General features: G+C 43.7%; 1 protein-coding gene across 1 annotated transcript in view; it reads right to left on the bottom strand.

The window, feature by feature from the left end:
- Positions 1-13,931: 13,931 nt before the first annotated feature.
- Positions 13,932-14,842, bottom strand: part of RPAP1 (RNA polymerase II associated protein 1) — a 35,339-nt gene continuing 34,428 nt past the window's right edge. Inside the window, exon 24 of the mRNA XM_009873012.1 lies at positions 13,932-14,217. Within this exon, the coding sequence (XP_009871314.1) occupies positions 14,062-14,217 (156 nt within the window). The 3' untranslated portion in view covers positions 13,932-14,061. The remainder of the gene's footprint in view (positions 14,218-14,842) is intronic.

Genomic DNA, 14,842 nt, shown 5'->3' with positions numbered 1-14,842 from the left:
TATATATATAAAAAGACAATTCCTGTGAGCATCCTGTTGGCATCACACGTTCTTCTTCCACCCCTTTACTTTCTCCCATTTTCCCATCCCTTCTTCCAGCAGCCACCCTTGAAGCTAAAGGTTCATTTAGGACCCCTAAACAAACAGCTTGTTCATTAGCAAAAAATCAACCTACATATAAAGGACATTAAAAGCCATGGATACCCGCAAGGGAATCTGTTTTGGGGTTGTTTTTTTGTCTGTACTTTTAATGACATAGAAGATTGATTTCTTCCTGCCCCTCCCTCAGGCATAGTAAGTGAGTTTGCAATTACTCCCTCGAACAAAAACAACCGGAACAATTAGGGGGAACAGACGGACAGAAAGAAGGGTATTTGGGGGCACAGAGATGCTCCTCCATCCTACCACTCTACAGAGGACACTAGAGAGGACACAGAAACCCGAGAGGGGCCAAGTGCTGCAAGATCACCTCTGGGAAACACATTGCCAAAAATCAACCAACAGCTCAGGGACATTTGAAAGGGAAGAAAGCATTGCCTTTCCTATGAGAGAAAATAACTCGCTATAAAAACAAATATGACTCTTTGAAGAGATAAAGTAGCACTGCCTAGCAGCACACCCTCTGAAGTCAGCGGACTGCCTCCAGGACCCATTCAGGCAAATTAGCATTAACTGTGCTCTTTAGTCCAGAAAGGGTTCACAGTGCCACACATCCCGAACCACAGCAAGACCCTCTGATGTAGCTTGACATGCCTCAGGTTTTCTGGGAAAATACATGTGTATCTAAACACCCCATCAAAATAAACACTGAGGGCTGAAGGTGAGTAATTGTTCCTGCCAGGAAGAGACTGAAAACAACCACAAAGTGCAAATGTGAAGGATCAGAGAGGAATCATTGCTCATTCTTTTTCTCAAGGAGAAGAGGAGAATGCCTCCCAGCGCACAAGGAAATTGTGTCTTCAAGTTTCCTCAAGAGTCCCAAGCTAAGCAGAGAATTTCTGGGTCTTTGACCACTGGAGCATAGATGCCCGAGGCCTTCTCTGTGCAAGACCATTATTTGAAGCAAAACAGCAAAAAACAAGGCTGATTTCTGTGCACATTTTCCTCCCATTAATCCCCATTACTCTCCTGCGAGCACTTCTCTCAAAACAGTTTCTCTCTTTGCTACTACTTGCCCTCTTCTGCTTACAAGCTAATATGAAGCTTCTCTTTTTATTTTCATTAATTTTGTACACTCTAGCAATAACCTACTTTATTCTTTTCAGCTTTCCTAAGCAGGTCCTCAAAATTCTTCAGTCTCTCCCACTCTCTTCAGAGCTCTACTCAAAAGATCACATCATCACATTTCAAATATTACACTGCACTCTGCATTTGAAATTCTCTACAGTCATTCAGGGGGTAGTCTCAGAGGAAGTTTTGCCGTGGGACATCACTTGTGTGTTAGCTCTGAATTACAAGAAGTGATAGAGCTCATCCCCACCTCAGTCAGGTCTCTGGCTGTGCGCTCCCAAGTACAATGACTCCGATCGGCGCTTTGTTCCCTAAGGGCTGGGGCTGAGCTCTCTCCACCTCTTTTGTACAGGTTTATTTCTCCAGTTAAGCCACGTTTCACATGATTTCCCCTGTTTGAATTTTGCCGTACCGACTTCTGTCCAGATATCGAGACTTTTAGTTGCTTTTGTATTTATCTGGCACTCGCAACGCTTCCCACATTAGTGGCATCAGCGAACTAATGGGCTATTTGTTATTTCCCAGATCGTTAGTCAAGGTCTTGAACAGAACAAGCCCCCCAGCAATACTCATCTCTGCCCAGAACACTGCTCCTCAGCTTCACAGCTACCATTTACCATTTCCTTACATGCACAGCTCTCCTGCTCACTTACAGACCATGTGATAGCACCTTTGCCCTTACCAACACAAGTGCATTTTTCATCACTTCTGCAGCACACAAAAAGCTTTAACAGGACCCCAAGCATTTGGGATTTTTTCTTTCTGCATTTCTGCCAGCCAGTCAATTAGCACCATGTTTTCTTTGATACAGATAGAGCAGTTACTGCAATTGAAAATAGTAATAACAATAAAAAATCTTATTCTGTTAATAGTGGGATAAAGCAAGTTCAGTTCCACATGCATTATCTCCTGCTACATCCTCATCCAGATCTCCTAAACCTGACCTGGTAGTTCCAGGCTCCTGTGCCTTTCTGTTTTACAGAGTGGCACATGAGAAGGGTGGGATGCTCCGTGGCCAGCCTGGACCTGCAGAGCTACCGAATGGCTTGCCAGTAGGCATGTGTTAACTGGCCAGCTGGCTCCTTCCAGACTGAGCAGACATGGGCAGAAATAGCTGAGCTGTTCTCTCTGTAGTAGCACTGACAGATGCTTAATTCTCTTCTACTCAGCCACAGGCTCCCACAAATACACAGACACTTGATATATCTGCTTTCCATTCTGTTACATTGGTTTCCAATTGACCTATGGGTTCAAATATTATTAAAGACAGTCTGAAAGGTAGCAGGATTTCCCAGACTGCATTCCTGAAGGAACTACCCTTAAAACTTGTGTGTGCGGTTCCACACGTGTGTACTTGCAGTGACAGTCATTTGCGAGTGGTCAAACACTGAAGGAGGCTTCCTAGCAAGGGGATCAGCGTCCATCAGTGTTCATGAGGCATTTAGACAATATCCTTAATAATTTCCTTTAACTTGGTCAGCCTTGAATTGCGCAAGCAGTTCAACTCGATGATCATTATAGGTCCTTTCCAACTGAAATAGTCTCATCTATACTACTCTAAACAGCAGAGAGTACAGGCAGCAAAAGCATGAAGCGAGCCTTTCAAGCTTGCTGTGCCAGTACCGAGCTCTGGGACAAGAAGCTTCCTCCAGAGGAAACCAAGTAGGCCTTGGTGATTCAGAAGCTCTGACTGATGCACAAAGTATCATGCAGTGATATTTTCAACTTTTGTACTTGGCTTCCTTCTTCACCCAGAAAGGACTGATTTGGTGCTTCTATTTCACTACGAGCTCCCACATCCCTTTGCAGTGAATGTGCCAGCTAAGTCCCTCAAACATGGCTGTTGTGTTTGACCTTCAGGGTCCATGAGTCAAGCAGCGTGGTGTCACCAACCCAGTCCATTCATGGGCACAGCAGTGACAAGGTTACCCAGACTGCCAGCCAACCATCTGACTGTAGCATCCTAAATAATTCCAAATCAAATCCAATCAAATCAAGGGTGATAATACATTGGTGACTCAAGAGAGAAAAGCCTTCTTCTCTGAAATTAGGACCTTCTGATTTTGGTTTCACCTACTCTGCTGCTGCTGAAATGAAGCTACTAAAAGCACAGATGATGCGCAGCAATGTACTCTTCAGGCTAAACAAAACTTCATAATAAACAAACGGAAGGAATTGGCAGAGCTCGTTCCTTGGGCATCCTGAAATAGGAGAGCATTCCCCTTTGTCCATTTTCTTCTGTCTCTGATAACATCTGGCTCCATCAGGGAGATCTTACTGCAGAGATGCATTTCCTTGCCCCAGGCAGAACAGACCCTTGACTGGAACCGCATGAATACAGGCTTTTGTGCTGTCAAACAACATGACAGTGCTTTTGTGGGCACCATGAAAATCATACAGCCACATACAAATGTGTGAGCCAGAGGGTGGAAATCAGATGGCCACACCATAAAAACAATGAAGTTGGGAGCTGGGCCCATACTTCATACCTCTGCTATACAGTAAAGCACTTGCTAAGTTACATATAATATGCTAAGAATTTCCTCACATGAGCCTTTTTTCAGAGTGGAGCTACAGTACCAGAAAGGTTTTGCTTGAATCATTCCTAGAGGTTTTTTAACATGCAAACACAAACCAGTTAACTGTGAAATGCTTAAAGCAGGACTGGCACGGTGTACATATCTGCTGTACTGATGCAGTTTGCTCTCACAGGTCTCCAGTAAGAGGCAACTGAGGGGCTTTGCAGAGAGGGGGCCACATAGTCAGAAAGATGAGCTCACTCAGAAAAATCATCAGGAACTGGCTACCTTCCTGAACAACCCAGGAACTAATTGATTTTCAGGCCAAGATCAGCAAGCAGTTCTGTGCATAGCAGCAAATGACAGACATAAAAACTGGAAAATATTCCTTGCAGTCTCACTTTGGCCTGCCGTGAAAAGGGAAAGGCAAATCAAAAAGATACATCATAACAAAAACTTGTTAGAAACCTCCTCAGGCAAGGAATATGGCAAGGACTAAAAGCTTTGATGGCATTTAGACTCCTGGCTACACAAATCTCTTCTAAAATAAAGCAGTCTCTAGAATAGATAGTCAGATCAGACAATGACAGATCAGTAGTTATAAGTTCATGATCTTTCAGATGAGACATAAAACCAGGTCCTGACCTTGTGTAATCATTAAAGATCCCATAACGCTTTTTGCAAAAAGAGGGTTGTTAATCCCACTGGTCTGGAAACAATCCAATTTGGGTAACTACCTAAATCAATCTTACAGATTCATCTAAATACAGGACTGTCCTCTGTTCTCCAGGCTAAAACGGCATGTGGTATTTCTGTGTGCTACAATACGTGACTAGAAGTGTCCTCCCTATCTCAGCACTGGGTGAAGCAATCTTTGTTTACACACCCACCGCCACTCCTACAAGGGGTTTATGAACATTAACACTTGTTAAGGAACTTGGAGATGCACCGTTTACACACCCACCGCCACTCCTACAAGGGGGTTATGAACATTAACATTTGTTAAGGAACTTGGAGATGCACAGTGCAATGGATAAGAAACTTATCACAGCATTCAGCACAGTTCAGTTTTCACAAAAAGCTTTCCACACTAGAGCCATTAGAAATTAGAGCTTCCCAAATTTTAATTGCTAACAGATAAACTACAAATGCAGCAGAGTAGAATGGTTATGGCTTTGCCACTGAATCAGCCTGTTGGGCAACATTCAAAGAGAGATGGGGACAAGACTGGGAGAGTTTGATATTGCCTGAGTTACGGCCGCTGAACACATCAAGGTGCTGGTCTAAATCCGTAAATTTTCAAAACATAACAACAGACGTTAAACACACAGGTTCATCCTAAGCACAACTTCCAGCCTCCACCCAGGATGACTCATAAGCACGCCTCACTGGCAAAATTTTACAAAAATGTTACCAGGGGCCCCAAAACCTCTTGGGCTTCATTCAACATGGAAACCCATAGGGGTGGATTAAGAGAGCCGACAAAGCCAAGTGACAGAAGCAGCAACTGTGCCCTTCAGTGAGGAGTTAGTCTCCCAACTTAGTAACTATCTCTTAGAAGAACAAAGCAGCACTAAAATCCCACAGGGACACACAGCTTGAGCTACCGAAAACATGAAACATGCATGTAGTAAAATAGCATGGAATTTTTACTGTAATAAAAACCTAAGAGGACAATTGCATCCATTAGCAGAAAGATGAAGCTTTGAGAGATGTGGTGTGTTAACAGGAGCATGCCTGCACACACATAAAGGAATTCCTGGGCCTGGTGTGTCTCTGGATACTTACAGCAAATGCTGATTTTGGATTGAGCTCTCTATTCACAACTATCTGTGAGGGCAAGTGTTTTATTAATTTGCAGCTAGATGAAAAGGAGAGCTTGTTACCAAAGCAGCACTCAATTATGGTTACTTACAGCATTTGCCTCTCATGATCCTTTGGCATCACTAAACAGAAGTCGTGATTCCATTCCTGTTAAAATCTAAGAACAGATACCCTGAGGAAAAGATCAAGGCTGATCTATAGATATTTTCAGAGATGTTCTCACCTGCCTTTCTCCAAAGCAGAGCATCCAAGTTTTCTTCACCAAGAAAGTCTACTAGGTTACCTTTTATTTGCCTTCGCTATCCATTTTCCTGAACAGTCTCACTACCCAACCAAAAGTCAAACACAACTTTGGAAAAAGGATCCAAGCACAAGTTGTTTCTCATGGCAACGTTTGCTTCTTTGATGAGCCTGCAGAATACAAGCACATGGAAGCTTTTTTAAGGCATGCAACCTCCTGGCAAAACACTGTTTGCTGAAGTCAGGAGAGCACAACTCCAGCAGGACTCTCAAGCTCACTTTTCCCTGTTCCTCTCACACTGAGGACAAAGCTGGTGAGCCAAAAAGACATCAGTGAAGTTCAGCTTCCAGTATGCAGCAAGGAGACTGTGGGAACATTTTCCAGGTGCTGATTTGGCACAATTTGTTGGAACCGCATATGGTTACCAAAAAAGAATCATAGAATCACAGACTGGCCTAGGCTGGAAGGGACCTTAGAGATCATCTAGTCCAACCTCCCTGTCATGGGCAGGGACGCCTCTCAACTAGATCAGGCTACTCAAGGCTCCGTCCAACCTGGCCTTGAACACCTCCAGGGAGGGGGCAGCCACATCATCTCTGGGCAATTTATTCCAAAGTCTTGCCGCCCTCATACTGAAGAATTTCTTCCTAAGGTCCAATCTAAATCTATTCTCCTTCAACTTAAACCCATTTCCCCTTGTCCTATCAGTGGACACTCTTGTAAAAAGTCCCTCGCCAGCCTTCCTGTAGGTTCCCTTCAGGTATTAGAAGGCACCTATTAGGTCGCCTCGAAGTCTTCTCTTTTCCAGACTGAACAATCCCAGCTCCCACAGCTTGTCCTCGTAGCAGAGGTGCTCCAGCCCCTGGATCATCCTTGTGGCCTCCTCTGAACACACTCCAACAGATCCACATCCCTGAACTAAACCACAAACTACATTTATCACATTCCAAGAACCTTTTCCCCTTTAACAATTAATTCTTCATAAATAGCCTGTTGAGGATGAACCAGAAAATAAGAAGTCCATTTTGAATACAATTTTGACACCGTCATGCTTACACAGAATCACAGAATGTCAGGGGTTGGAAGGGACATTGAAAGATCCTCTAGCCCAACTCCCATGCCAGTGCAGGATCACCTAGATTTAAGTTCACTGTAGCATGAGAAGTGGAAACATAGGAAAATTGGGAAAACCTTTCACATTAAAACAGCTGCTAGTTCAGTAATTGGGGTGTCCCACATCACAAGACTCAGCTCAGGCTATTGTTCCTTCTGGGGTGCATCACATTTTCTCTCTGGTTTAGGCCAGAAACTCTATTCTGGAAAATGTTCCTGGCAAGGATTTAGTATGACTATAAGATTGCATTTTCTGGTTAAATAAAGGCCAAGAATTCCATGCTAGTTGTAGGCTTATTGCTTTTTTCCTTCCATCTGTGGCTAGCTATAGGAATTACCAAAATAAATAGCTACAGAAAGTAGAAGACAAATATTGTTGATTCAAAGGGAAAGTTAGGCTGGAAAACTGAGAATAGTTTCTTAATCTCAGGAGTATTTTGGTAGCAGAAGAGACTCGTACAAGGAGAAAATTTTTTGTTCCTAAGATGATATTGGCAATTACACACTCATTCTAGAGAAGCTTTACAAAAAGCATGTTTTTTAGCACATCTGCTAAATTTTCTAATAGTGCAGTGCTTGGCCCTCATGACACCTGTGCACACCAAGAATGAAACCTTTTGACTCGTAATGCACTGGAGTAGTTATTCACAGCCACTGCTGAATACAAATCCTCAAAGTTCTGCATCTTATTTTTAACTTACAAATTGTACTGTGACAAAAAAGAAAAAAAAAAAAGCCTCTCCTCAAAAAAAAATAAAAAAGAGCTTCAGAGATGGCTATAAATTATAAAACTGATAAGAGCTCATAAGTCTATAAATTATGAAGCTGATAAAAGCTCATTGCAAAGCATGGTCAGCAAGCCCACACTTTCATCCATAAATACTTTAAGTGTTCACAGAACAGTACCAAAGAGTGAGAGAAAGACACTAAAAAGTGTATTTTACACTCCCTTTCCTCCCACTCCTTTTAACAGTGGACAGACAGGAGGAGAGTAATGGCAGCTCCTGCCCAAATAACTTAATCGATCCAAACCTGATCAATCTTACAGCAGACAGTACCAAGAGGAACAAAACTGAGCCACCATCTGTGGCGTCTTCTGGGTGGCAGCACAACTAACATTTTGTGAGTGAGCTGACACTCATGTCAGAGACAAGAGATGCGTGATGCTTTAGCAGAAACTTTCATATAATTCTAAATTTATTTTTGATAATCTATATTGAAAGAAGTATTGATGCCAGGAGTAGCAAGCTGCTTTTTTTGTGAAGGATGCTAGCAATGTACCTTCACAGTCGCACGGCACATTTGTGTGGCTGTCATTACGTAGCCGTGGTGTGACACAAACTCAACTCCGGTCCAAAACTACAATTTCCTTCCAGCAAAGTGATACCTGCAGTTAATTCAGAGCAATTTGCGCTTCCTGCTGCTCTGAAGAGATCAGGGAGCCACCCTGAACGTGCATTGTGGTGGAAGCTGCTAACAAAAGTCCACACGTGCTGAGGAAGCTGGGAATATTCTTTTGGAGAAGTGCTCGTTTATTTTGTGAGGCAAAAACTTGCCGTAGTGGCAGCAATACCGGCGAAGAAAAGTCACTCGATACACAAGCGCCAGTCTTCCTTCTCAGGAGACAGATCCAATAGATTAATTGCTAAAGTCTCATCAAATATCTGACAGATCAGGCCCAAATGGTGTGATGTGCTTACACCACCTACGCAGCAGGCAATCCGAGCCTTAAAAGTAAAGTTACAGCCGTCTTTGCTGCAAGGTTTACAAATGGGCATGTTGCGCACGTTATTTATGGACATCTGCCCAGGCTTTCAGATGAACACCCCAAGAGACCTGAGCTTCCACCTCCAGCTCAGCGGCAGCATCTCAGTTCTCCAGTTTAACTATTGAATTACCAGCAAACAGCCAAAAGAGTGAGAAAAGCCGATGGAGAAGAAGCAGGAGTGACTACAATGGGGGAAAATTCAAAATAGGAAGGCAAATGGAGGTGGGGAGGCCTAGTGGAGGAAAACGGGGACACAGAAGAAAACATGAGGGGAGTACTGGGGGAGGCGGACACCAGAGAGACAGGGAGGGAACCACAAACTTCACCTCAGCATGAGAGACCCAGAAAAAACAGCACCCAGAAAGCTGAGCCATGCTCCGTACTCACCGTCTCCCTCCATCGTTCCCTTTGTCCTTTCCCAAGGCCTCAGACTGGTCACTGTGGTCAGGAGTGAGGTTGTGCTGTGGCAGGGCCTGCACTTCCCTTCCTGCTTCCCCTGAGTTACCACCACAGCTGGGCTTCTCCTGCCTCCTGCCTCCGCACCGAGCTGGCCCCTCCGCAAGCTCTCTGAAGACTGGGCCCAGGTGTTCCCCGTTCCCCACCCAGCCCCACAGCTGCCAGCCCTCAGGACGGGCTGCCAGCCCTCAAGATTGTTCCAGAAAACACTCGTCCACACCCTCAGCAACCAACTGAAGCACGAACACCAGATTTTAACACACGCGCATGGCTCTGCTTTGACATGAGCAGTATTTCTACATCACACAAGCTCCTTGTTATTGTTGTGGCCAGGACAAGCTGCTTTTTCATAACATTTTTCACTGGTCTGGTTTGTCACCTGTGTTAGACTGAAGCAGGAGGACACAGAAGGGAGATGGCCCTGGCCTGCCTCATACACCTTAGACTTTGTTATGACGTCTATATACGGTACTTTCTGGAAATATCCATTGCCCTGACAGGATTTATGAGTTGGCTGCTCCACAGACAACAGAAAAAAGTTGCCCAGGAGCAGGATGAAGGGTATTGCTCTGGTGTCTGGAGCCACAGGTGTCTGCTGGTACCTGCTAGTTATTGCCCAGCAGAAAATAAAGAACTGCACACAAAGATAGGCCAAGTCTCACTCTGTCTAAAACATCCTTTGTTTCTGACCCACATACGGCTATTGCTGGGGGTCAGGGTTGGCTGGAAGCTTACAACACGATCTCAGTTGGGTTGAACTGGAGCTCTTCATTCTCTTCTTCGAGCTGGGGCTGGCCAGAAATCCACATACAGCATTTTTCAAAACAGCTGTTTTGTTTTACCACAAAAAAAAGAGGGGAGCACACAGTAGCTGTTTTACCCCTGAGTACAACCACCATTCACCACTCAGAACAGCAGCAGTTCTGAAAGTGTGTATTCACTGCATGTTCTCCATTCAAAGGGCTGGGCAGAGGGGAAGCCAGTTTTTAAAAAAATAGGGCAAAGGCAAGTAAATTATCATAAAATTATTTATACAAGGATAACAGAGGGCCCAGCTTTGTGAATGAAGAGCTTATATGAGCTTCTGTAAGCTGAAAGAAAACATGATTTGCCCCCAAATCTGATTACCAGCTGGAGACAGCACTGCTTCATCGATGAGAGATTTCCAAGAACATCTTTGCAGAACTAGGAAGGAGCATAAAGAGAGGATTAACGTGCCCCTCTGATCCACTTTCCATCTGACACCAAAAGAAATGCATTTGTCTGACCCATACACACCCATGTCTTATGGCTTGTTCTATCTGTCTATGACTTCATCAGCAAAAAGTGTTTAGGGTTTGCCCGATACTAAGTGGCCAGACAGAATGCCTTAGCTGAGAAATGAATTATTAAATTCCACTGTCAAACTGAAGTAGTCAATAAAGACAGTAGAACACAACTTTAATCATAGAATGCTTCATGTGTACTTCACTGTTAAAAACTTCCCATACAGCGCAGTTTCAGTCCTATTTTGATTTCTTCCTTGCCTAACTCTACCTTCTTCTGCCAGGCTTTGCCCTACGTCTTCTTTGGGAACTGTTCCTACTCAAAGTGGCCAGGTCACCACACAGAGATCCTAAACCCAGGGAATTCAAATGGTTCGCGCAGCCAAAAGCTCACAAATCCATCCCATTTCTTCTGGGGAGAAAAGGACATGCTTCCAAGCGCGGGGAGACTCTCCCCTTCCAAAACGCAAAGGTTCCGTAGAATGCAGAAAACTGCTGCCATGAAGGTTATGGGATGCAAAATGGCGACAGCCTCACCACCTTACCTGTCAACTCAACAGCAGTACTAGAAGGATTATCTTCAGCTCATCTCCAGTCCAATCGACCACTCATTTTTAAAACCACATTGCTGCCACCTTCTAGCACTGTCCCTGCTGAATTTCTCCCAACACATCCCACTGTTTCCACATAGAATAGCATCAGTAACTAAGACAAAACCAAGCATTTTCTAGCCACAGAGGACCAGAAGATGGTGGTGTGGGGTTTTTTTCCCCCACTAAGAACAGAAAGACTGCATATGTGAGGACTTTTTTTACTTGATAGCGGTTTTTTTCATCTTTTGATCAGTTATTTTACTTGATAGCGTTTTTTTTCATCTTTTGATCAGTTATCAGATAACTGTTTTGAGTTAGAACCACTTCAACCCCAGAAAACTATTTGAAGGTCTTATTTCAGCAGAATTACTTTCTTCCAAAAGAAATTTTAAGCTTCTGATACAGAGTTAAGTCACATCAGTTTGGGGGATGGCTTTCATTTTCTTCATTTCCTCATTTACTCTGATCAGGATTAAACTGGATTAACAAAACTGGCACACTTTGGTGCTGCTTCAGACTGCATTCAGTGTAAGCTTTAAGCTTCCCTTCACTCTACCAGGATTTTTCCAAAATGCTCCTGCTGGCAAAGCACTGAATGATTCTTAGCAACCAATCACATCACAAAGTACTTAATCATTTGCGCCTTCTCCAAAGTATATGCAAAAATAAAAGACCACACAAAATTCAAAGCGGGTGTGAAGGCTGGTTTCTGGTTTACACCCCAATCGCACTTAAGCTGAGGAAGTTTGCATTTAAACGAGATACAGCAATGCCCTCTAGCGTTCTGCAGAAAAATCTGAAACAAGGTTGCCCAAAGCCTTAAAAAATTCAAGCTTCGGGCTGCTCTACCAGCTCAAGTGCCAGCCAAAGTTTTGAAAGCTTACAGCTCGCATTACCATGTTCTGCACACAACTGCAGCCTGCAGAACGATTTGGGATCCTTTCCTCCCCTCCATTACTGATGCTTACATCAGAATTTCACATCAAAAAATGTAGGCATTTTCTGGGCACACACTGACAGCTTGAAGAACCTCTGTGAGCACAAAGGGCTTCTAAGAATCAGGCAAAAACCTGATCCTTCCCTTCCCAGAGTTCACAAAATAAGAAAGGAGGTGGATTTCATTTACCACCTACAAATACTAGCTGTGGACTGGGTTGGTTATTTTTTTAACTCTCTTCCCACCTGTGACACATGACAAAATCACATAATACCCACCACCCTCCACCTTCCCCAAGTGCACACAGCATTTGGTACTCCGCGTTACTGACCCACCACCCAAGCAGGGCGATACCTTTGGCTCGAAGGACTCTCTTACAGAGCTCCAAAGCTCAGTGGATTTCCTTGCAGCGGTAGGATTCATAAGATATCGATCAACAGAACTCTTCAAATCCCAGAATGATTTAAATAAAGGAGAGCATTCTCACAGTTCCAAAAAAACCAGAGCTATCAAAATATTTATTTACACCCTGTACACACTGCAAAGCTCAGCTTTGCATCACACAAAGGACTGGAAGAGTTTTTATAAACCGGAGGCGTGAAACGCAAAAGGCAAAGTCCTTGGTGAAGGCTGCTCTTAAACGGGCAGCTAGGAGTCCTTAAACTTCACCATCCATTGCTCTTGAAGGACAATTGCTGGGCTCTCACCATCTAGACAGAACAGAAACTTGAATGCCTTTGATTAAAACTGTAAACACATCAAATACTTCTAAAATACTTGATAGGAAAACCCAAACATCCACAGCAGAGAGAAATCCTAGATCAAGAACTGCAACAGTAGGGGGGAAAAAAAAGGGGGTAGTGGCAAGGGGGAAAAAAACAAAAACCAAAAACCACACAAAATGAAACATCAGTTCTGCCCATATCCTATCAGAAATAAGGGGGGAAAAGATGACACGGTGTCTTTTCTGGCAACCGAGGGGGAACTTCCGATGCAAAGAGAGCACACCACAGCCGTAAAGTTGCTAGCTGGAATTTGTTTCTTGTATGGAACAACTTCAACAATTACAAGCTGGCCTATTAACAGTGTTTCACATTCTAATTAGGACATTTACTGGAGCAAGGTTAATACAGGCATGCCTAGGGTAAATTCTAGACTTGACCTGGCACTCTGACAAGCCTTTTAGGGCACTATATTTGTAGCCCTTGTGTCTGAGGCTGTGATACAGAATCCGGATGTAAAAGTGGGATCAAATTAGGATTTTTAAAAGCAGGTTTTTAAGCTTAGGAATGCTACTTTAAAATATAAATTACATTCCCCTCTTCTCAGAGGGCAAACAACTCCTATTCTAGTTAAATAGGCAAATACCATTTTTTTGTGTTGTTCTAATGGTGAGTGTTACTGCCAATAATCCTGCCCTGCAAAGAAATTATTTTGGATCATCTTGTACATGTAATGAAGTTAAGGGAGAAAACTAAGCAATTTAGAGACTATCCAAAAGACAGCCAAGGGAGGATATGCAAGGTTTGTACCACTGCACCACAAAACATTACTTCTTAGAGGTCTGACACGACACATCCGTATGACTGAATGTGTGCACAGAACACTGTCCTGGACAAACTGCTTATTTTTAAAAGCAAAGCTCTCAGGATGAGCCTCTCCCCTGTTGTACTGTCAGTTTATTTGCAGGGGATAGCACAGAGAAGGAACCATTCAAAATTTAGGGTACAAAAAAAAAGCAAGGGAAAGATCTGAGGGAGACACACCATCTTGGGAACCCACAGACTCCAGCCTGACTAAACAAAACAGGTTTAGCACTTCCTTCCCTTGTAACAGTCCAGTTTCACCTTCTGTGGGAAGCAGCAGAATAACCTGAAAGAACAGAAGAAAAGGCTCCAGCATTCATCACAGAGAGGCCACACACACGTCATATCTTGAGAAGATACGTATTGTTCTGCGGTGCTGAGAGCATTCTGCTACTGCTTCACTTGAAAGACACCAAGAGTGTCCAGGTAAGACACTGAAACTGTCTGAAGTGCACCTGAATTCATCAGTGAAGCATATACTGAGCTCTTCCATTCTTCACCTTGTCCCTCTTCTCATATAAGTGTTTTGCTACGAGACCAGTGCGGGTGTGTTCTCCTTATTTTCCTTCTGCGTCACCATCTGCAGGTACTTCAGTCGCATGGGAGGGAGCTGCTCGTAAAGGTCAAATCCCAAAGGGCTCTCTGCATTCAGCACTCTGTAGTAGAGTAGGTGTTTTTTCAAGGTCTGAAGAAAGAAACAGCAGCTGTTAAGCATATCTGAAAAGAATCTAATCTTTTCCACTTTTCCACCCCGTCTCCAACGCAACATAGCAACCTGCCACATAATGCAATTCCAACATATTTAATTGCACCATCTGCAACAGAAGAGCTGCAAAAGGTGAGCTTCTTGCAAGAAAATTCACTTTCGATTTGCCTGTGATTTCCTCTTCTGAACACAACTCCACTGTCTCCTCAGCAACCCCTCACAATGACTTCTTGCCAGAAGCCTAAACCATGTTTTCAGTGGGATCTGGAGACTAAACAGAAAGGGCTAAATGACCCAGCTCTGCCACACAAATGATAGACTCTGGCAAGCTCCTGGAGAAAAAGAGAAACCTGACATAATTTCTGTTCTTTCCAGAGGAAGCATCCAGCTAAGAGTCCTAGCTGTGCTAGAATCATCCCCCTAGGACTTCTCACTACCCAGATATAATGCTGCCTCGTCTAGGTTCCAACGGGCCCAATGTTTTGAGTTGAATTACAAGAATTGGGTAACAGAATTCATAGCCATCACAGGTCAAAGTCCTGCTGCTCATCTCTCAGATTAGCAAGGCAGTTAACTACAAATTTCAAAAGCCAAAAGGCCAACC

This window comes from Apaloderma vittatum, unplaced genomic scaffold, assembly GCF_000703405.1.
Source record: "Apaloderma vittatum isolate BGI_N311 unplaced genomic scaffold, ASM70340v1 scaffold10377, whole genome shotgun sequence".
NCBI lineage: Eukaryota > Metazoa > Chordata > Aves > Trogoniformes > Trogonidae > Apaloderma > Apaloderma vittatum.
The sequence above is the reverse complement of the archived record's forward strand: the minus strand, read 5'-3'. Positions and strand labels throughout refer to the sequence as shown.